Source organism: Muscardinus avellanarius (assembly GCF_963383645.1).
Source record: "Muscardinus avellanarius genome assembly, chromosome: 10".
NCBI classification, from domain to species: domain Eukaryota; kingdom Metazoa; phylum Chordata; class Mammalia; order Rodentia; family Gliridae; genus Muscardinus; species Muscardinus avellanarius.
Genome location: NC_137796.1, coordinates 93,321,712 through 93,344,410, shown reverse-complemented (window position 1 = coordinate 93,344,410; position 22,699 = coordinate 93,321,712). Strand labels below are relative to the sequence as shown.

At 48.6% G+C, this 22,699-nt stretch overlaps 2 protein-coding genes across 5 annotated transcripts in view; one reads left to right on the top strand and one right to left on the bottom strand.

The window, feature by feature from the left end:
* Positions 1-10,760, top strand: part of SLC5A11 (solute carrier family 5 member 11) — a gene marked incomplete at both ends in the record, with an annotated part of 34,917 nt that extends 24,157 nt beyond the window's left edge. Inside the window, 6 exons of the mRNA XM_080704213.1 lie at positions 797-904; positions 1,187-1,337; positions 4,044-4,212; positions 5,910-6,125; positions 7,013-7,181; positions 10,555-10,760. Coding sequence (XP_080560339.1) covers positions 797-904; positions 1,187-1,337; positions 4,044-4,212; positions 5,910-6,125; positions 7,013-7,181; positions 10,555-10,760 — 1,019 coding nt within the window. The remainder of the gene's footprint in view (positions 1-796; positions 905-1,186; positions 1,338-4,043; positions 4,213-5,909; positions 6,126-7,012; positions 7,182-10,554) is intronic.
* A 5,730-nt stretch (positions 10,761-16,490) lies between these two features.
* The window catches only part of ARHGAP17 (Rho GTPase activating protein 17), a gene marked incomplete at both ends in the record, with an annotated part of 98,705 nt that continues 92,496 nt past the window's right edge, over positions 16,491-22,699 (bottom strand). For all 4 annotated transcript variants that reach the window (XM_080704459.1, XM_080704458.1, XM_080704460.1 and 1 more), the window contains one exon: positions 16,491-16,621. In XM_080704459.1, coding sequence (XP_080560585.1) covers positions 16,491-16,621 — 131 coding nt within the window. The remainder of the gene's footprint in view (positions 16,622-22,699) is intronic.

Below are 22,699 nucleotides of genomic sequence, written 5' to 3'. Positions count from 1 at the left end.
AGTGAGACCCTGTCACAGAATAAGAAATGAGAGGGGCCAGGCGTAGTGGCACACACTTGTAATCCCAGCATTCAGGAGGCTGAGACAGGAGGATCGAGGTTCGAGGACAGCTGCAGCTACTTAGTGAGGCCCTCTGCAACTCAGTAAGACTCGGTTTCAAAATAAAGAATAAAAAACAGGACAGGTGGTATAGCTTGGAGGTAGAAGGCCCCTGGATTCCATCCCCAGCACCACACCCACACCCCCCCCACACACACACACAAAAAGACAAGGGCTGAAGGGTTAGCTTGAATGTAGAATGACCCTGGCGTCAATCTACAGTACAAAAAAAAAAAAAAAATCCCCTTTTTGTAGCAGTGGGGAACTTCAAAAGAAGTTCCCCCATTTTGGCAGTGGGGGGAGGAACCACACCAAAGACAGCTTGGTGAGGCTGTGGCTAGGCACCTGCCTTATTTGTGTTACAGTAACAATAGCCCACATTTTCTCAGCATTCCCTTGCTGTGTGTGTGTGTGTGTGTGTGTGTGTGTGTGTGTGTGTGTGTGTGTGATCTCGGTCCTTCTCACTATAATCTTAAGAAGCAGAGAAGTGTTAGTACAGCTTCACAGACATCGTAGCTAAAGGTCGGAGAGGCTCCACAGCATGATTGCAGTCTGAGCTCTTTTCTCTTTCACTGCTCTATAAAATTATGCGCAGTAAGCCTGTCATCTGTTGCCGGCGGGCGTCAGCCACAGGGTGGCCGGGCCTGGGGCTCTGAGCGCCTGTCTGCTCAACTCTGGGTCTGTGTTTCCTCTGCAGATCAAGTGGCTTGTGGAGATCCAGAAATCTGCAGTAAGATCTGTGGCAACCCCTCTGGCTGTTCTGACATCGCGTACCCCAAACTTGTGTTGGAGCTTCTGCCTGTGGGTAATGTCCCTTCACCCCACGTGGAGTCCCCTGGAACACCAGAAAAGGCAGCTCTGGCTGAACTCTGATTCCAGGATAAGATAGTAGGGCTGTGGGCAGGAGTAGGCTCTGGGGTCAGAGGCTGAGAGCCCCAGGTCCAGACCCCACCCCCAGCCAAGGTCCCACCATTCAGTGGGTTCTGCCCAACCTTCTCACCGCGGGCCTGGGGAAATAGGGACAGGAGTAAAGGCAGAAGCCTTCCACAGAGAGCCCGAGGCCTACAGACCTTTCTTCTGCCCCCAGGACTCCGCGGGCTCATGATGTCAGTGATGGTGGCGGCGCTCATGTCCTCCCTCACCTCCGTCTTTAATAGCGCCAGCACCATCTTCACCATGGACATCTGGATGCACATCCGGTCACGGGCATCCGAGAAGGAGCTCATGATTGTGGGCAGGTGAGGCCTTAACGGTGGGGCTGGGCAGGGGAGTGGAGAGTTGAGATGCTCAGGGAGAAGAGAACGGAGCCCACCACGGGCGGAGTCCTCTCAGCAAGGTGTCCCGGCCGGCTCAGCCCCCCTGAAGACAAAGGGGAGACTCGTTAGGACTGTGTGAGCGAGTAAGCCACTCATTCCTTCAAGAGATGCTCAGTGAGAAACTACTGTGTGCCAGGTACCAGCTCATGGCAGCCAAAAGATTGCAGTTCTTGCTCTCATGGAGCGAGAGGATGAGGAGAAGTCAACAGACACTCACAGCCCAATGAGTATCCACATGGGGAGTCAGGAGAGTGAGTGCCTCCGAGGAGGAGCACCCATCTAGATGGGGACCTGCGGGTGCAGGGTGGGGGGTAGGAGGCAGGTGTGATGGCCCACATCTCTAATCCCAGTACTTGGGAGGCTGAGACTGGAGCATCGAGGTTCGAGGACAGCCTCAGGTACTTGGTGAGGCCCTTAGTGGTGGCGCACACTTGTAATCCCAGTACTTGGGATGTTGAGACAGGAGGATTGAGGATTCATGGACAGCCTCAGCTACTTGGTGAGGCCCTCCACAACTTAGCGAAACCCTGTTTCAAACTAAAGAACAAAAAATAGGGCTGGGGTATAGCTTGGAGGTAGAATGCCCCTGGGTTCAATCCCCAATACCACAAAAAAAGAGAGACTGTTTTAAAACAAAAAATAAAACAGAGCTAGGGGTATAGTTCAGAGGCAGAACACACCTGGATTCAATCACCAGTACTAAACAAACAAATCAGTAGGTCTGGGGTTAGAGCTGAGTGGTAGATGCTCCTGAGTTCAATCTCCAGTACCATAACCGCCCTCCCCACAAGGACACTGAGGTACCGCTACCACCCACGAGACTGGCTATCATCAGAAAGACAGTCAAGAAGGTGGAGAAACTGGAACTCCTATATAGCTTGTGGGTGGGGATATATAAAAAGGTTCAAGCCAGGCGTGGTGGCGCACGCTTGTAATCCTAGTACTTGGGAGGCTGAGACAGGAGGATCATAGGTTTGCAGCCAATCTCAGCTACTTGGTGAGGTTCTCCGCAGCTTAGTGAGACCCTGTTTCAAAATAAAGCAAAACAATGAAGCTGGGGATGGGATGTAGCTCGGTGGTAGAATGCCCCTGGGTTCAATCCCCAGTAGCATAAATAAATAAATAAATAAATAATAAAAAGGTTCAAACGTTCAAAAGTAGTTCTGGCAGTGTCTTAAAATGTTAAACATAGCCGGGCGTGGTGGTGCATGCTTGTAATCCCAGCATTCAGGAGGCCGAGACAAGAGGATCGCAGTTCATGGACAGCCTCGGCTACTTAGTGAGGCCCTCTGCAACTTAGTGAGACCCTTTTTCAAAATAAAAGAATAAAAAATAGGGCAGGGGGTGTAGGTCAGAGGTTGAATGTCCCTGGGTTTCATTGCCAGACCCGCCCCCCAAAAATGTTAAACATATGACATGACCAAGCAATTTGCACTTCTAGAAATGAAAACATGTCTCATATACATGTGTTCATAGGAGCACTATTTATAGTAGCTGAAAAAGGAACAACAGTACAACTGGCCATCAACTCGGAAGGACACACGATGGCTTGTCATAGCTCATCCAGGACAATGGATATACATACATACATACATATATTTTTTTTTCTTTTTTTTGTGGGTCTGGGGATGGAACCCAGGGGCATTCGACCTCCGAGCTACACCCCCTGCCCTATTTTTTATTCTTTGTTTTGAAACAGGGTCTCACTGAGTTGCAAAGGGCCTCACTAAGTAGCTGAGGTTGTCCGCGAACCGCGATCCTCCTGTCTCCGCCTCCCAAATGCTGGGATTACAAGCATGCGCCACCACGTCCGGCGACAATGGGTATTTTTTAACAGAGAAAGGAATGAAATACCGATACAGGTTACAGCATTATACTTAGCGAATGAGGGCAGCTGCAAAAGACTACATCCCACAGGATACCATCTTATAGGAACCAGCAAAGACAAGCGAGAGAGACAGAAAGCAGGTAAGTGGGTACTTAGAGTCAGAGCAGGAGTAAACTGTAAATGGGCTTGAGGGAACTTTTTGATATAATAGATGTTGTAATTTTTTTTTTTTTTGGTAGTATTGGGGATTGAACCCAGGGGTATTCTACCACTGAGTCACACTCTTGGCTCTATTTTCTTTCCTTATTTTTTTGTGGTACTAGGGAATAAATCCAGGGGCATTTTACCTTTGAGCTATACCCCTAACCCTTTTTGTTTTATATTTTGAAACAGGGTCTTGCTATGTTGATGAGAGTCTCATTACTTGCTGAGGCTGTCCTCGGATCTACAATCCTCCCATCTCAGCCTCTCCAGTACTGGGATTACAGGCATGTGCCACCACACTCGGCCTTATTTTATTTTTTATTTTGAGACAGAGTCTCACTAAGTTATTGCACACTGGCCTCGAACCTGCGATCCTCCTGTCTCAGCTTCCCAAGTACTGGGATTAGAGGCATGCGCTACGGCACCTGGCTAACGTTCTGAAGGTAGACTGTAGTGATGGTTGTACAACCCCATAAATGCACTTAAACCTATTGGATGGCACAGTTGGCAGGGCTGAATTTGATGGGATGTAACTTAACCTCAGTAAAACCGTGTAAAAGAAGTGACTGACTCTGGGCCTCTCTCCCTCGGCACAGGGTGTTCGTGCTTGTGCTGGTCCTAATTTCCATCCTCTGGATCCCTGCGGTGCAGGCCAGCCAGGGGGGCCAGCTGTTCATCTACATTCAGTCTATGAGCTCCTACCTGCAGCCGCCACTGGGTGTGGTTTTCATCCTGGGATGCTTCTGGAAGCGGACCAATGAGAAGGTATCTCTGGAGCAGCCCTTGTCGTGGTGAACCAAGCGCTGCCCACAAGGCCTGGGTGAGGGCGGTTGCAGAGGGGCGCCGAGGGCCGCCTGAGGATTGTCTGGACTTGGAGTCGTTGGGGATCATGAGCTCTGTCTGGGATGCAGGGAGGTGTTGTTACCTGGCTTTTGAAAAACAAGTGCAATGGGGGTTCTCAGAAGTATCTTCACACACACACACACACAATTAATATATATTATATACATGTGCATGTGTTATTAAATGGGGGAAGCTAAGTTATAAGAGCAGGAGAAAGCTGGGTGTGGTGGCGCACACCTGTAATTCCAGTACTTGGGAGGCTGAGACAGGAAGAACATAGGTTGGAGGACAGCCTCAGCAACTTAGTGAGCCTACTTCCAAATAAAAAATAAAATAGGGCTGGGGGGTGCAGCTCCAAGGTAGAATACTCCTAGGTTCAGTTCCAGCACACACACACACACACACACACACACACACACACACATACACACACACACACACACACACACACACACACACGGAGGAGGCGGGCTGAGTAGATTATTATGCAGTTGACTCATTGCAGTGAGGTTCTGTATCTGCAGATTCAACCAAACACAGATTGAAAACCCTTGAGGGAGCTGGGCGTGGTGGCGCACGTTGTAATCCCCGCGCTTGGGAGGCTGAGACAGGGGATCGCGCAGGTTCGAAGCCAGCCTAAGCTACTTAGTGAGGCTCTCAGCTACTTAGTGAGACCCTGTTTCCAAATAAAATATAAAATAGGTCTGGGAGTATAGCTCAGAGGTAGAAAGACTCTGGGTTCCACCCCCAGTACCACCAAAAAAAAAAAAAAAATAGAAAAGAAAGAAAAAATCCTTGAGGGAAAAATTGTACTGAACAGGTACAGACATTTCCCTTGTTATTTTCCCTAAAAAATACAGTGTAACTGCTATTTCCATGGCACTCACATTGCATTATTATAAGTAATCTTAAGGTGATTTAAAGTATACAGGAAGATTTATGGGGGTTACATAAAACAGATCCATTTTAATAAAGACACTTGACCATCCTTGGATTTGGGGATTCATGGAAGGTCCTGGAACCAATACTCTGAACCAAGTGAATACTGTATTTGAATAAGCCAGACATGGTGGTACATTTCTGTAATCCCAGTACAAGAAAGGCTGAGACAGGAGGATCCCAGGTTTGAGGCCAGGCTCAGCAATTTAGAAAGACCCTGTTTCCACATAAAAAATAAAACGGGAGCCGGGCATAGTGGTGCACACTTGTAATCCCAGCATTTGGGAGGCTGAGACCAGAGGATCACGGTTCACAGACAGCCTCAGCTACTTAGTGAGGCCCTCCGCAACTCAGTGAGACCCTGTTTCGAAATAAAGAATAAAAAAATTGGGCAGAGGGTGTAGTTTGGAGGTCAAATGCCTCTTGGTTCCATCCCCAGACCCACAAAAAAATACAAATAAAAATAAATAAATAAAACAGGGCTTAGGGTACCGTAGCTCAGAGGTAGAACACTCCTAGCAAGAATAAATATCACTCAAGCACACAAAAGATAAACAGGTAAGTAGATTCGAACCTTCCCAGACCCCAGACGCATGCAGTGACCAGCACTGCAGACGGCTTCTTGAGGTGGCTGGAGGCCCGATTCCCTGATGTCTCTACGCTGTTTTTCTTGCCTACAGGGGGCCTTCACAGGGCTCATCTTTGGCCTGATCCTAGGCTTGATCAGACTGGCCCTGGATTTCGTGTACCCTGAGCCCCTGTGTAACGAGCCGGATGAGCGCCCAGGCGTGGTGAAGAACGTTCACTACCTCTACTTCTCCGCGATTCTCTCCGTGATCACCCTGATCGTTGTGTCTGCCGTGAGCTGGTTCACAGAGCCTCCCTCCAAGGAGATGGTATATCTGGGTTGACAGCTATATTTCTTGCCTATGACAGAACACTGACCCCAACCTGGCTTCAGCAAAGAAGACTGTCACTGAAAAGCTTAGGATTGGGCTTCAGGGACAGGGAGATTCAGGACTGGGATAATAAGGTCATCAGAATCCAGCTCTCAGGCAGGTGTGATGGTGCGTGCCTCTAATCCCAGTACTTGGGAGGCTGAGACCAGAGGATAAGAGGTTCGAGGACAGCCTCAGCAAGTAGTGAGACTCTCACCAACCTAATGAGATCCCGTTTCAAAATAAAAATACAATAGGACTGGGGGTAACCTAATAAGTGAGACCTTTTATCAAAATAAAATATAAATAGGTCTGGGGGTACAGCTTTCTGAGTAGAACCCAGGGTAGAAAGCCCCTGGGTTTATTCTCTAGTACAAAAAGATAAAAAGAATCCATCTCTCAGTTCTGCTTCATTTCTTTGACCCCATACAGGGTCAGGCAGCATCTAGGGATACATCCTCTTATTGTTTCTGTCCTAGAATTTCTAGCAAAGTTCCTGATTCCTAGCTTAAGACATGTGTTTATTTGGGAATTGATTCCCAGATGATTGATTCCCAGAGATGGTGGAGTTGAAATGGCCAATCCCTGGGTCCGACAATACCCTAGGCTAGGGTTTGGCTCTGAGGACGAAAACAAAGGACATTCAGATTCCAGCCAGAGAATGAATACAGTCAGAGAAGGATGGGACTGAGCGAGGGAAATGTCCATGGTCCTGAAGGGCACAGCGCCTGCAGCCTGGGGGAGGGAGGGGTGAGAAGGAAAGACCCAGCATGGAGACGGAGCTGCAGCCGGCGGGGGCGTGAGGAAGCCATGGCAGCCCCCCTCACTGCCCCTCTGCTCCTTAGGTCAGCCGCCTGACCTGGTTTACTCGTCAGGACCCCAAGGTCCAGAAGGAGCAGATGCCACCAGCAGGTCCCCAGCCTCTGACTCCTCCCCAGAAAGGGACCCAAGAGGCCACCGGCAACGGCGTCCAGTTGGAGATTGCTCAAGAAACCTCATCCAAAACCCACAGCTGTGAGTTGCCTCTCACCCTTGTGCCAGTAGGAGCCCCAGGAAACTTTCTGTGTTTAAGAGGAGTTTTTCTATGAAATCACAGACCAGAAAGGAAGAGAGAGACTTGGAAAGTTACATCCCCAGTTCCCAGTTCCAAGGTTTCAGCCTTTCATTCTTTTTTTTTTTTTTTTTTTTTTTTTTTTTGTGATGCCAGGGATGGAACCCAGAGGCTTTCTACCTTCGGCTACACTCCCAGACCTATTTTCTATTTTATTTGGAAACAGGGTCTCACTAAGTTGCTGAGAGCCTCACTAAGTGGCCGAGGCTGGCTTCGAACCTGTGCGCTCCTCCTGTCTCAGCCTCCCAAGCGCGGGGATTACAAGCGTGCGCCATCACACCTGTCCAGCCGTTCACTCTTTAGCCACAGAAGAGGTTCTTTAGTAACTTCAGCAGGGGCCTCAGGTGGACAATTATAGCAGATGCTTGTTGAAGGCCCACTAAGCCTGGCCTGTTGAATCCTTACACAAGCCTGTACAGTCCACTGGAGCACAACAGCTCTCTTGAAGTGAGTGGCTTCAGGCTGGCAGCTGACCGACATGGTTTTATTAAAATTTAAGTTGACATTTGAAAACTGGAAAATTTCACCAGGCGAGGTGGCGCACGCTTGTAATCCCAGTGCTTGGGAGGCTGAGACAGGAGGATCGCACAGGTTCGCAGCCAGCCTCGGCCACTTAGTGAGGCTCTCAGCAACTTAGTGAGACCCTGTTTCCAAATAAAATAGAAAATAAGTCTGGGAGTATAGCCCGGAGGTAGAAAAGCCCCTGGGTTCCACCCCCAGTACCACAAAAAGAAACTGGAAAATTTCACTTAAATATCTAGATTTGCTATTCCTCCTCCTCTTCCTCCTCCTCTTTACTACTGGAGATGGAACCCAAGGGCATTCTACCTCCAAGTTACACCCCAATCCCTATTTTTTATTCTTTATTTTGAAACAGGCTCCCATTGAGTTGCGGAGGGCCTAAGTAGCTGAGGCTGTCCGCGAACCGTGATCCTCCTGTCTCATCCTTCCAAATGCTGGGATTACAAGTGTGCGCCACAATGCCCAGTTCTTCCATCTTCTTTTGAAAAAAAAAAAAAAAAGGGACAGTTTGGTAACATGAGGCCCACATGTCTGCATGGCGAAAGTTATCTGGAGCTGATAAGCAGCTGATCCTTAGATGTGGCATATGCCCTTTGGTTAGTCAAAGTACCATCTGGCCCTATTATCTCTCTAACCCTGATGCTATTTATTGATTGATTGATATTGTGGATATGAATCTATATCAATCCAAAGTGGGAACACTAAGCCAGGTGTGGTGGCATAAGCCTCTAGGCCCAGTACTTGGGAGGCTGACATGGTAGGATTGCAGGTTTGAGATTAGTCTTAGCAACCTTACAATACTTTATTTATTTATTTATTTATTTAATCATTTATTTATTTATTTTACTGAGAATGGAACCCAGGGCCATTCTACCTCTGAGCTACACCCCCAGCCCTATTTTTTAATCTTTATTTTGAAACAGGGTCTCATTGAATTACAAAAGGCCTCACTAAATTGCTGAGGCTGTCTACAAACTGCAATCCTCCAGTCTTAGCCTCCCAAATTGCTGGGATTACAAGGGTGTGCCACCATGCCCGGCTAAGATCTTGTTTAAAGAAAAAAAAAAATCTGGAGGTGTAGCTCAGAAGCAGAATACCTCAAGGTTCAATCCTCAGTACCAAAAAAAAAAAAAAAAAAAGTGGGAAAACTCCAGAAGGCCATGTGTTTAAAGAAAAAGGTAGCCAGGCATGGTGTCACACGCTTGTAATCCCTGCACTTGGGAGGCTGAGACAGGAGCACAGGTTCGAAGCCAGCCTCAGCTACTTAGGCTCTCAGCAACTTAGTGAGACCCTGTTTCTAATAAAATATAAAAATAGGTCTGGGAGCCAGGCGGTGTGGTGCACGCTTGTAATCCCCGCGCTTGGGAGGTGGAGACAAGAGGACAACGCAGGTTCAAGTCAGCTGCGCTAGCTTAAGAGACCCTGTTTCCAAAACTAAAAATGTATAAAATAGGTCTGGGAGTGTAGCCCGTAGGTAGAAGGGCTTTCAGGAACCCACATACCACCAAAAAAAAAAAAAAAGGGTCTGGGAGTGTAGCCCAAAGGTAGAAAGCCCCTGGGTTCAATCCCCAGTACCACACACAAAAAGAAAAGAAAAGAAAAAGATAGAAAGAAAGAAAGAAAGAAAGAAAGAAAGAAAGAAAAGAAAGAAGAGAAAAATGGGAGAGAACATATTTTTTGGGAGAGAAAGGCTATTTTTTCAACATGCTTAATAGCAAATCTGCTTGCTCTCACTTAGAAATTCCAAGGAAGAAGAGCTGGGCATGGCGGTGCACGCTTGTAACTGCAGCATTTGGGAGACTAAGATAGGAGGACTGTGGTTTGAGGACAGCCTCAGCTACTACTTAGTGAGGCCCTCTGCAACTCAGTGAGACCCTGTTTCAAAATAAAGAATAGCTGGGCATGGTGGCGCACGCTTGTAATTCCCGCACTTGGGAGGCTGAGACAGGAGGATCGCACAGGTTTGAAGCCAGCCTCAGCTACTTAGTGAGGCTCTCAGCAACTTAATGAGACCCTGTTTCCAACTAAAATATAAAAGAGGTCTGGGAGTATAGCCTGGAGGTCGAAAAGCCCCTATGTTCCATCCACAATACCACACACACACACAAAAAAATAAATAAATAAATAAATAAAATAAAAAATAAAGCCGGGCATGGTGGTGCACACTTGTAATCCCTGTGCTTGGGAGGCAGAGACAGGAGGATTGTGCAGGTTCGAAGCCAGCCTCGCTGGCTTAAGAAACTCTGTTTCCAAATAAAAATATAAAAATAGGTCTGGGAGTGTAGCCCAGAGGTAGAAGGGTTTCCAGAAACCCAAGTACCAACAAAAAATAAAAAAGAATAAAGAATAAAAAAATAGGGCTGGGGTGTACGTATGTAGCTCGGAGGTAGAATGCCCCTAGGTTCCATTCCCAGTACTGAAAAAAAAAAAAAAAGGAAAAAATTGAGGCTTAGACTACCTACCTGTAGGCGTCCACTCAACCTAGCTGTATGAGTGAAGCTCTACCACTAACAAGCAGGAACAGAGCCGAGGTGGGGGTAGGACCACTCCAGCTCTCCCCAGGCCACATCACCTTCCAGGAGGCCAAGGAGGGACGAACACTTTTGTGGAGAGTGTATTTCGGAGCTGGGGCACAAACTCGGCTGCGTATGGACTGTGCTGATCCCAGTGCCTGGACACTTGTGTGCTCTGTGCCCTCCTCTCCCTTCGCCGGCAGATGCAGCCTCCATGACTCCCTTTCTGGGCTCGTTTCAGATGAGGAGATCCCAGAGCCGTCCAGGGTGATGAAGGCCTTCCTGTGGCTCTGCGGCATGGGAGACGAGGGCAAAGCAGAGCCGCCCAGCATAGTGGAGCCCGTCGCAGATTTCATGGAGGAGAAGCCCGTCGTGAAAACCCTTCTGGACATCAACTGCATTGTGTGTATGTGCTGTGGCATCTTCCTCTTGGGCTACTTTGCTTAATGCACGCTGAACCCAGGGGTTCAAGCTCTTGGCTTGTTTTTAATGCCCTGTTATTTTTTAAGGAAAGAAAATAAATCCTAGTAATAAAGCTTTTGTTTGTTTACCATGAGGCTTCAAAGGTGTTTATGGGCCATTTTCAACATGACATTTAGCTCTTTACTTCTTGAAGGCATAACTGGTCCCAAAGATTTTTCTTACTGGGATCCTTGCTCCTGCATATTTCTTTGGAAACAGACCTGAGTGTAGTGCCCTGAACCTGATGCTGTAAAAAAAAAAAAACTGGGGTGCTGAGTGTGGTAGTACATACCTGTAATTCCAGGACTTGGGAGGCTGAGACAGGAGGATCACAGGTTTGAGAACGGAGTTAGCAACTTAGTGAGACCTTCAGCCACTTAATGATACTCCTTCCTTCCTTCTTCCCTCTGTCTTTCTCTCTTATCTCCTCTTCCTCTCTGTCTGTCTCTTTTTCTTTTGGTACTGATGAACTCAGGAACATTCTACCTCTGAGTTATATTCCCAGCCCTATTTTATTTTTTATTTTGAAACAGGGTCTCATTAGGTTGATGAGAGTCTCACTACTTGCTAAGGCTGGCCTTGAACCTGTGATCCTCTGATCTCAGCCTCGCAAGTACTGGAATTATAGGTGTGTACCACCACACTTGGCTGTGATACCCTACTTCAAAATAAGGAGAAAGAGGGAGAGAGGAAGAAAAGAGAGAGAGGGAGAGAGGAAGAAGAAGAAGAGGAGGAGGGGGGGGTATGAATGAGAACCAGAACTAGAATTTTGTGTGCTTTCAATTCTGGCTTAGAAATGGTTTCCTTGCCTAATTCCCTCATGAAGATGTCCCCACCCCAAACAAGCAGCTGGAAGGCTGGGCTCCTCCACAAAGAATCAGCCCTGGCCCTTGCATCAGGCCCGGAGAGCAGCTGCGTCCTGCACTTGCCGTGAGCACAGCTAAGAGCACGACCACCTCGGGGTGGCCTGGGACATGCGCTCCGCAGTTTTGGATGAAGGATGAGCTACTTCCTGGCCCAACAGAACTGGAAAGGAGAGCAGTCTCTCAAAGGGCCCCAACCTCCGGCCACCTGCCAACCAAGGCATTCAGCGACCTCTTTGAGTTCCTAGTTCATGTGCTCAGTGCCTGGGACCAGCCTCTCCACAGGCAACTGGGTTAGCCGAGAGCCTCTCTTGGCTTGGGAAGCCTAGCTTTTCCATCCGAATCCAAACGATTGCTGAAGGCTGGGCAAAAGGGATCCCTCAGTCCTCCCAGGAAGAGGTGAATGCGGGAACTGATTGCCAATGTAGGTCCTATCCAGACCCTGCAACTGACCTCCTGAGATGGTCTGGAGCTAGAGGGCTCAGGGGACACATCCCTCTCCAGGGGCCAATGGTGAGGAGTGGGAGGCTCAGGGACTTCCCACAGACCCGAGCTCCCCAACTCTGTCCCCAACACCGAGACATCTGCCACTTGGGCCTGGGGTGCATTTCAGTAGGAACTGTCACTGCCTAGCTCAGGCCACTGTCACCCCTTCCTTGAACTGCTCACACCCTTAGTCTTACCTGTTCTCCAGCCACAGGCACACAGCAAGTGTGGGCAAGCCCACCTTCTGTTCACAACCCTCTGCGAGTCTCCCGAGCTCTCAGAAGGACCCACGCTCCTTGGAACAATGACAAGAGCCCTAATGACCAGGTCTTGCTGTGGTTTCCTGATCTCCCTTGGCAGTCTAAGGTTAAACCACAGCTGCGACTTTTCTCACTGCTGAGACAGGAGGACCACAGGTTCAACACCAGCCTCGGCAACTTAGCAAGGACCTCTACAACCTAAGGAGACCCTGTTTCCAAATAAGAAAAAAAAAAAATTTTTTTTTAAAAAGGTCTGGGAGCCAGGTGTGGTGGCACACACTTGTAATCCCAGCATTCAGGAGGTTGAGACTGGAGGATTCCGGTTTGCAGCCAGCCTCAGCTACTTAGTGAGGCCCTCTGCAACTCAGTGAGACCCTGTTTCAAAATAAAAAATAAAAATTAGGGCAGGGATATAGCTCAGAGGTCGAATGGCCCTGGGTTCTATTTCCAGAGACACACACACGCAAACAAAACAAAACAAAACAAAACAAAACAAAAAAAACCCAAAAAACTGGAAGTTGGGTTTGGTGGTACATTCCCCTAATTCCAGTACTTGGGAGACCAAGACAGGAGAATTGTAAATTTGAGGCCAGCTTCAGCAACATAGCAAAACCCTGCTTCAAGATAAAAATAAAGCCAGGCGTGGTGGTGCACACTTGTAATCCCAGCCCTTGGGAGGCTGAGACATGAGGATCACACAGGTTCGAAGCCAGCCTCGGCCACTCAGTGAGGCTCTCAGCAACTTAGTGAGACCCTGTTTCCAAGTAAAATATAAAATAGGCCTGGGAGTATAGCCCGGAGGTAAAAAGCCCAGGGGTTCCACCCCCAGTACCACACACACACACACACAAAAAAGATAAAATATAAGATGGGGCCGGGCGTGGTGGCACACACTTGTAATAATCCCCATGCTTGGGAGGTGGAGACAGGAGGATCGCGCTGGTTCGAAGCCAGCCTTGCAGGATTAAGAGACTCTTTTTCCAAATAAAAATATGACAGGTCTGGGAGTGTAGCTCAGAGGTAGGAGGGTTTCCAGGAACCCCAGTACCACCACCAAAAAAAAAAAAAAAAAGATGGGGCTGTAGCTCAGAGATAGAATACCCCTGGGTTTAATCCCTAGTACTACAAGAAAAAAAAATAGGTCTTTATCGGGGTTTCCTCTCTGCCTAACTGTCCCTCTTTCCTCTTCTGCTCAAAAGCTCTTCTAGTGTCTGGTCAGACCCCACTTCTTCCTGAATTTGCCCCAGCCACGATGGCATGTGACTTCCAAGGACGTATCATGCTGTATTACTAAATGCCGAACCGTGTGCCCATCGAGAGTGAAAGTCCCACGGGGGCAGAACGTGTCACACTGATGTTGCGCAGTGCCTGGCGGGTGGATGTCCTTCAGAACACAGGTGTTCTCTGGCTCTAATGGCCCAACCAACTTTCTTTTTTTTCTTCTTCTTTTTTTGTGGTGCTGGGGATGGAACCCAGAGGCTTTCTACCTCTGGGCTATACTCCCAGACCTATTTTATATTTTATTTGGAAACAGGGTCTCACTAAGTTGCCGAGAGCCTCACTAAGTAGCTGAGGCTGGCTTCGAACCTGTGCGATCCTCCTGTCTCAGCCTCCCAAGTGCGGGGATTACAAACGTGCGCCATCACGCCCGGCATCCTACCAGCTTTCTGACTGGTTGCTGCCCACCGCTGCCCCTGCACCTAAGACCAAGAACACCCCCTATTCCTGCACCTGTTTAGACCCTTGAGGTCACAGCACACAGAAGTGACCAAGAATGGCTGTCCTCTGAGAACTATGCAATTTCAAATCCTCCTTGACCGTGGACATTGGCCATGGTGGCTGTTCTTATGATCAATTCTGAAGTTTGGGAAGGGTACACAATCAGTCAGTCATGCTTAGACTCCTGCTTTGCTCCTCCCCCCGCCCCCCCACCTCCTACTGTGGCCCCGCCTCCTGCCCTACCTGGGTGCCACCTCTCCTCACAGCTGTGGCCAGAGCCCCCTCTTCTGTCTGGACCGTGCACTTGCACCCTCAGGGCTCTACCAAGGAAGGTGCAGTTATCCCCGTGTACTCTCCTGGCTCCTCCCCCTCAGCACCAACAGGGCTCATGCTGGTTCTCCAAGGCCCATGAAGAGCAAGCCCTCAGTATTTGCCTGGAGGACACAGTGAATGACAAAGCCAAGGATTCAATTCTAAGGGTCCTTGTGTCAAAATGCTGTTTCTACCTGAAATGACATACACTCTTTTTTTTTTCTTCATTTGATTGTAATTGTTGAGCTGGGCTCGATAGTGCATCCCTGTATCCCAGTACTTGGGAAGCTGAGTCAGGAGGCACACAGGTCCCAGGGCAACCTCAGCAATGTAGTGAGACTCTCAATCTAGCAAGACCCTGTTTCCAAACAAAATATAAAAAAGGGTTGGGGGTGTAGCTTGGAGGTGGAATGCCCCTGGGTTCAATCTCTAGTACTACAGGAGGAGCAAACAAAAGCCCAAACTAAATATAATTGTTGATGTGCATAAAAACTGAATCCACGTACAAGCAGAGATGGAAACAGCCTTGGGGAGGCGTTCTTCCTTGTCCCAAACACATCCGCACACGTGGCATTAGTGATGAAGTCTCAATGTGCGTGACAGGCAGACCTTGTGGCGAGCCGCAGCAATCCTTACCTCCCAGGGTCCTCGCCCTTGTCGAACTCCTGCCCCTCGCTTGTGGACAGATGGCGCGACTTGCTCCTCGGTCACACGAGGCAGGAACGGCGGAGCAACGTCACCACTGTTGTTAATCACGCAGCGCTGTTCACACTGGAGAAGACAGTCTTGCCAGCAGACTCACCCCATCTGCTCTTCTCAAGTATTTCAATCCTGGGAAAGAAGCGGCTTGCACGGGGCATGCCAGCCTTCCGTCACTTGCACAGGGGATTTTTGTGGCAAAGTCGCCACGTCTGGGCCGAGTCACTGGAGTCAGCCTCCTGGGTCCACGTATGTCCAGATGGCCAAGGGCGTCAGGACTGTGAGCCCATGAGCACAGTCCTCACCGCGGAGCACGCCGAGGGACAGCCTGACCATGGGGCACGCTGAGGAGGGCCTCACCCAGTAGCTGAGGCCGGCCAAATGCCTGCGATCCTCCCGTTTCAGCCTCCCAAGTGCTAGGATTACAAGCGTGTGCCATCACGCCAAGCTAACTTTTTTTTGAAACAGGGTCTTGCTAGTTCGCTGGGTTTTGCTAAACTGCCGAGGCTGGCCTTGAACCTGTGAGCCCACTGTCTCAGCTCTCTATTCTCCCAAGTGCCTACAGTTACAACTAGACCCCTCTAAAGTGTGTCATCCACAATTCTATTAGGTTAAGTGACAATGCATGCACGCACACACATACACTCTCAATTCTGCTCCCAAGAATGACCAGATTTTCATATAAACCACAGAATATATTTAATTCAAATTAAACATGAAACTAGAATAATGTTCGGTCCTTATCAAGTAGCAATTACATTGTTTAAAAAAAAAAAAAGGCACAGTATATTTCTCTCTACATCCTGGCACTCCAAGGCAGGAGTCACATCCAGTTTGATGAGGTGACAGATCCAGCAGCCACCACCGATGCTCATGGCTTTGAGGAGACTGGGGGCAGGGGGGACACAGACCATACTTAATACAAAACGATTCTGCAACAAGTCTGAAGAGAGGCAGCCCCCTCCTAATGAACGAGAATGGAAGTCCAAGCGGCCAGCGGTGGGTGACGTGCACCTTGGACCTGTTTTATTAGCTCGCTGCCTCTCTCTAGCTCTCTGCCGAGGCGCTGCTGGTGCCGTCCGACCGGCAGGAGCAAGAATCCTCTGGGCTTCTCGGCGGGCAGCCTCTCTCCACTCTAGAGACCTCCTTGGTTTTGGCATGATTGCCCTCCCACGTAAGAAAGCCACCTTCTTCAAGACACAGGTCATTCAGCTTCCAGTGTCGGCCTCCACGTCCTCCTCGGGCCGTGCGGAAGGCCGAGTGCTGCGTAGCAAGGCCTTCTTCCTCCTCCACCGAAAGCTTTTCACTGTTTGGTCTGAAGGATAAAGGTCTGCCCGCCCCATTCCACTGCCAGGGCTGGGCGGGAGGCGGCTTCCTCACAAGGCGGTGCTCTCCGTGTCATTGTCTATATCCAGCAGGATGCGGCCAGGGATGTCTTTGCTTGCGGAGTCTGAATGAATCTCAGGAAAGATGCTGCGAAGCGGCTCTGAACCCCTAGAGTTGGTGTCTGGATAAAAACACGAGGAGACATGATGTGAGTGAGTAGGAATACCCAAGGGGCCATCGAGTGCTCTGAACAGAAGGGAGGCCGAGAAGCCCCAGGGCCCCATGCACACTCCGTCCTCAGAAGCTGAGTCAAGACCCTGAGACCCAGACGGCAGCCGCACGGCACGGTCCCCTCTGGCTTGGCTGCCTCTTCCCGCAGCCCTCAGAGTGCAACCCTTGAAGGCTTTGCTTGCTTTGGCTGAAGAAAGGAAAGCCCTTCCTTGCCAAGGCCTGTCTCATGCACTGACACCTAACAACCTCCGGGCTGCAGACGGATGAGCAGCCCCGAAAGCTCACTCCTAAGGCCGGACTGTTTCTCTCCCTGTTAATAATGCTACAACTTCAACTTCGGCACTAGCAAAATCTGGGGCTAAATCACACTGGGTTGTGGGGGGCTGTCCTGTACATTGTAGGAAGCTGAGCAGAATCTCTGGCCCCTACACACTAGAGGCCAGTGGCACACACGCCCTTCTCCTCAGAGAGATGGCCCAAAATGTCTCTGGACACTGACAAGTGTGTTCCGGGGGTTGGGGGGGGGCAGCCACCTGCTTGACAGCAACTAAAGCAGGTAGACCACCAAATCTCTTGCAAACGTTAATTTTCTCTTCTCTTTCTACTAATATTCCAATGCCCCTTTCCTGTCAAATGATGTTGGCTAAAATCCTTTTAGCTTTTTATTGTTGTTGTTCAGCACTAGTGATAGAACCCAGGGCCTCATGCATGCTGGGCAATTCTCTATGCCTGAGCTCCATCTCCAGCCCTGAGAGTCCTTTAGTAAGATGGCGAATACGTGGCCCTCAAGCCATTGTCCTTTACTCCCATGCTTGAAAAATACCTTTATCTAATACAGCTCTCTTTCCAGAGAGGCCGCAGGTGCTCAGATTCATGCGTTCATGAACAAGTATATACTGAGCAGCAGCGCTGAGCCGGGCACTGTGCTACTGGCCAAGGACACTCAGTGAACCGGCAGATGCATGATGCCAATGGTCCGGAGGTTCGTTTCTGTGCTGGATGTGAGTTCCCTGCGACATTCTAGGGCTAGTTTAAGAAGGGACATACTTAGGTTTGCATAGCTTTGCTGAATCAGGCTATAGCTGATCAAGAAGGGTGCCGGGAGGGAGCCACCGTGGGGTGGGCTGGCTGGGGCTCTTCCCAGTTTGCTGACGAGCGGCTGTTCTCACTGTGTGGCAGTCTCGCCTCTCGACCCTGGCTGGGAGCTGGTTTTGATAGCGTTTCTATCTTCCCTGCTCCTCGTCCTGGCAGATGCTAGTGCGCTTCTGGGAGCTGCACAGCTCTGAGTCTGCTCTTCTTCCTGACTCTCCGGCCCCACTGGCTCTGAGATGGGTTTTCTCGCTGGAGTGACCCTTTTCTCATAGCGACTCCCGAGTTGGTAGACCTTTCCCTCAAAGCTTCCTACACACCACAATTCAGAGACATTCCTACACTTAGGTATGAAAGAAGCCAGGTGCTGAATGTCATTTCAGTCCATTTAGGTCTTATGCTAACTGTGAAGCAGTGAGCTGGGCTGAACCCTACCATCCGGCAGCACAGTCAAAGGTGGTCTGTGCGCACAGAACTGAGGGTGTCCTGGAACTGTTCACAGCAGAACCGAGGCCCACGAGGGCGGGGGCGCACTTATCTTGCTCACAGTGTTGCCCCGGGGCCTAGAACCAGGCCTGGCAAACAGCAGGTGTTCAATAAATGTTGTGGCTGGATGCGTGGATAGATGAGTGAGGATTCATCCAGTGAGCCAGGCATGGCGCACACCTGTAATCCTGGTACTTGGAAGGCTGAGACAGGAGCATCACAGGTTTGAGGTCAGCCTCAGCAACTTAGTGACTCTCAGCAACTTAGTGCTTCAAAATAAAAAATAAAAAGGGATAGGGATGTAGCTTGGAGATAAAATGATCCTGGGTTCAATCCCAGTACCAAAACAACAACAACAACAACAACAACAACAACAACCCCCAAAAGTCATCTAGTGCAACCATCTTCCCAACCATCTTTCCAATCCTTCCTCCTTCTCACATCCTTAGACAAAGAAGTAGCCAGGCATGGCAACACTGATCCAGTAGGCAACACGGGAATAGAATCACTGTAAACTCAGTCCTTTCTCGGTTATCTGAGAGATGGTGCTGGCCAGCTGGCACATCTTCTCAGCCCAAAGAGTTTACAAGAAAGACAGAGAGACATGACCTGCTGGGCGTGAACCGTGCTCAGGCTCTGACCAGGCTAACTGGGTTTCTACTTGTTAAGAGCTGTATTTACGCGTGAGCCAAGACCTTCAGCCACCGACCCTCTCCAGAGGATAAACTGGCCACCTTTCTATTTTTTCTCATATATCATATATACTTTTTCAATTTTTACTTTTCTGAATTAATTAAGACAACGAGGACTGAACCCAGAGGCATTCTATCTCTAAGCTATACCTATAGCTCCCCCCCCTTTTTTTTGTGGGTCTGGGGATGGGACCCAGGGGCCTTCTACCTCTGAGCTATACCCCCGCAACCCTATATTTTATTCTTTATTTTGAAACAGGATCTCACTGAGTTGCAGAGGGCCTCACTAAGTAGCTGAGGCTGTCCGTGAACTGAGATCCTCCTGTCTCAGCCTCCCAAATGCTGGGATTACAAGTGTGCACCATCATGCTATACAGCTTCCCTTTTCATTCATTAATTATTTATGGTATTGGGGATTGAACCTAGTACCATTCTACCTCCAGCCTTATTTTATTTTTTTATTTGGTGAGACTCACTAAGTTGCTGAGGCTGGCTGCAAACCTGCGAGCCTCCTGTCTTAGTCTCCCAAGTACTGGGATTATAGGTGTGTGCCACCGTGCCTGGCCAGTTTTTCTTTTGAAACAGAGTCTTGCTAGGTTGCTGAGAGTCTCACTAAGTTGCTGAGGCTGTCCTCGAACCTCCTCTCTCAGCCTTCTAAGTACTGGGATTTACAGGGATGTGCCACTATGCCCAGGGAAATTTTCTATTTATAATGAAAACAATTATATATTCAGGAACAAAAATGTGAGGTGGGGGTGGAAGGGAAACTGTCTTCATCTGCTTCCTGTCTGTCCCACGTGGCTTTCCTCGTCCCTCACACGAGTACATGAATCACTGGGTGAGAGAAGACAACGACTGTTTGCGGTGACGGGTGGGAAGGACACTGGAGGAGTGTGTGGGGCTGTTCTCAGAGGGAGCAGGCCAGCTTCGTGGGAGCCAAGTGCTCCCCAGAAGTTGCCACATCTCACTGAACCCCCCCAGAGATCACCCAGGCCAGCACCAGCCCTGCCTAGAGATAAGAAAGCGGCACCCAGAGCTGAAGAGGACCCAAGGCCCTGGACTCTGGCTCTTAATCTGCACAAGGATGTCCTCCTCCCCACAGGGTGTGTCAATTCCTGGGTGAGGGCCTTACAGGAGAAGGCCTTATCTGAGGAGATAAAGGGTTTGATTGAGTCTAGAACACTCTCGTTCATTTGTCCTTTGAGAAAGGGTTAAAGATACCTGCAAGAATCCATTTTTAAAAAGCGCCTCTAAACCTCTACACCTGTGAATTTCTATATTACCTGCATTCCAAGAATGGCTGGTCTTTGAGTATACTGCTTAGTTAGTTAAGTCCACATAATAGACATTAAAGACGAAAGAACCAGAAAAGAGACTCCCAGTAACCAGCCTCTGCCCAGAGGCAGATGCAAAAGGTTCATCGTGGATTTGGGGGCTCAGAAAAATGTAACCCAACTTCCTTCCTCAAGTGGGTATCTTCTTCCAGCAAGCAGGCCTTCCAAGGCCAGAACTGACAGTCTTATGATTTAGGGTGTGGTTCCAGCAACAATTTTGATTATGTGCTTTTGGTTGTAAACCTATCTTTCCAAAAGGCCAAGTTTACCTGACAGCAACTTGCACAACTGCAGATCCAAATAACACCTTGAGCGCTCAGGGGACACCGCAGAGCCCAGAGCACCAAGGCCAGCTCAGGGGACACTGCAGAGCCCAGAGCACCAAGGCCAGCTCAGGGGACACTGCAGAGCCCAGAGCACCAAGGCCAGCTCAGGGGACACTGCAGAGCCCAGAGCACCAAGGCCAACATGCGCTCTGCTATAACCTAGCGTCTGAAGGCTCGGCTTCCTTCTGTCACCAGCTTTTTTGTGTATGTGCATGTGTGCGTGCATGTGTGTGGTGCTAGGGATTAAACCCAGGGCATTCTACCTCCGAGCTACATCCCAGCCCTATTTTCTGTTATTTTGAAACAGGGTCTCACTAGGTAGTGGAGGGCCTCACTAAGTAGCTGAGGCTTGCCAAGAATCTGAGATCCTTCGGTCTCAGCCTCCCAAGTACTGAGATTACAAGCATGCGCCACCATACCCGGCCCTCTTCCGCTCTAGCCCATGAAAAGACTTTCACTCAACTTTTTATTACTCTAGTTAAAGGAGAGACTCAGTTTAAGTCATGCCAGAAGTTCGATTTGACACGATTCTGATATCTACCTGTCAAAACAAAACTACAAGTATTAGTAGAATCCACTTAAGTGTCCATACAAAAGTTACAAAACATCTTGATAAAATATTACAGTTATTAAAAAAGATGACCATCAAGCCGGGCGTGGTGGCACACGCTTGTAATCCCAGCATTCAGGAGGCTGAGACCGGAGGATCGTGGTTCGTGGACATCCTCAGCTACTTTGTGAGGCCCTCTGCAACTCAGTGAGACCCAGTTTTAAAAAAAAGACTAAAAAATAGGGCTGGGGGTGTAGCTCAGAGGTCAAATGCCCCTGGGTTCCATCCCCAGACCCACACACAAAAAAAATTGTATATGGTAAAGTAATTATGATCATGCACTATTTTGTCTTCAGAAAAAAAGTATAATTTTTTAAAGAAGCAGAATAAAAAGATTTCTCCAATTATAGAACTATTATTGGTTTCTTATTATTTCTATTCCTCAAATACTCTTTAATGCCATGCTATTTTTAAAACCACACTACTTTAATGAAGTAAAGAGAATGTGATTTTAAAAAAAAGAATATACTGAGAGCCAGAAAGCTGTCCAGTTGTATGCGTACTTTGTGAGTGGCGCAGTTGTTGTACAGCATGAATCAGCCATAGGTATTCTCATTAAATTAAAAAACATCTCCTCCAGAGCACTGTCTTTTCAACCCATGAAAGCACTGACACTAGGAAAACCAAGTGTGCATCAGAATTAAATATAATTTAATATTTAAATTAAATATATGGGGCTCTGGGCCCCATACCTGACCTCCTCTCTGGGTCCTAGAAGGCTTGGTCTGGGCACATAAGCTTTACAAATGTTGACCTATCAACCCAATACATAACTTTGATCAGAAATGTCTTCTAGATAAACACAGTAAGCAATGACTATTCACTTAGGCTCCCTGTATACTATGAACTGTTAATGGTGCTTTCCTTGTCTTATTTAATTCCATCTACAGTTCTGCCAAGTGTCCCCACCTACAAAGGCCAACCAGGCTGCGCCTCGCCTGGCGTTACAGAGCGGTAATTCCCCTTTGGGTTTGTGCAACTGTCCCGTGCAGGTCCCTCCTACTATACCTCGAGCCTGCTCGACAGAGAGAAGAATAGAAAGGGAAGAGGTAAGACCAGCCCTGTGAACACCTGTTACACATCTGTGAACCCACTCAGTGCTCAGAATGGCGACGGCAAGCATCCACAAAGCCAGCCCTTCTTTAGTGCATGCGCTATTAGTAGAAATGCAAGCAGGCAGGGTTAGGGTGACCGGTTAGGAACAGGCATTAGTGCACACATACGATCGTAAGGTAGCAACAACACTTTGGCCAATCAGGTGCCTTTTCCTTACCATTAAATATTCCAATTTCAGTTCTTACTGAATATGGCAGGTCATACATCTAAATTATTTGATAAAATGTTTAAATTAGAATACTCTTTGCTAAAACCTCTTACTTTAAACACAGCAAGATATAAACTCATTTCCTTGGGAAGTTAAAACAGCTTTGGAGAGCCACAATGACAAGCTTGAGGCTCAAAAGAACAGACTCTCTTCCTTCTCACGACCTC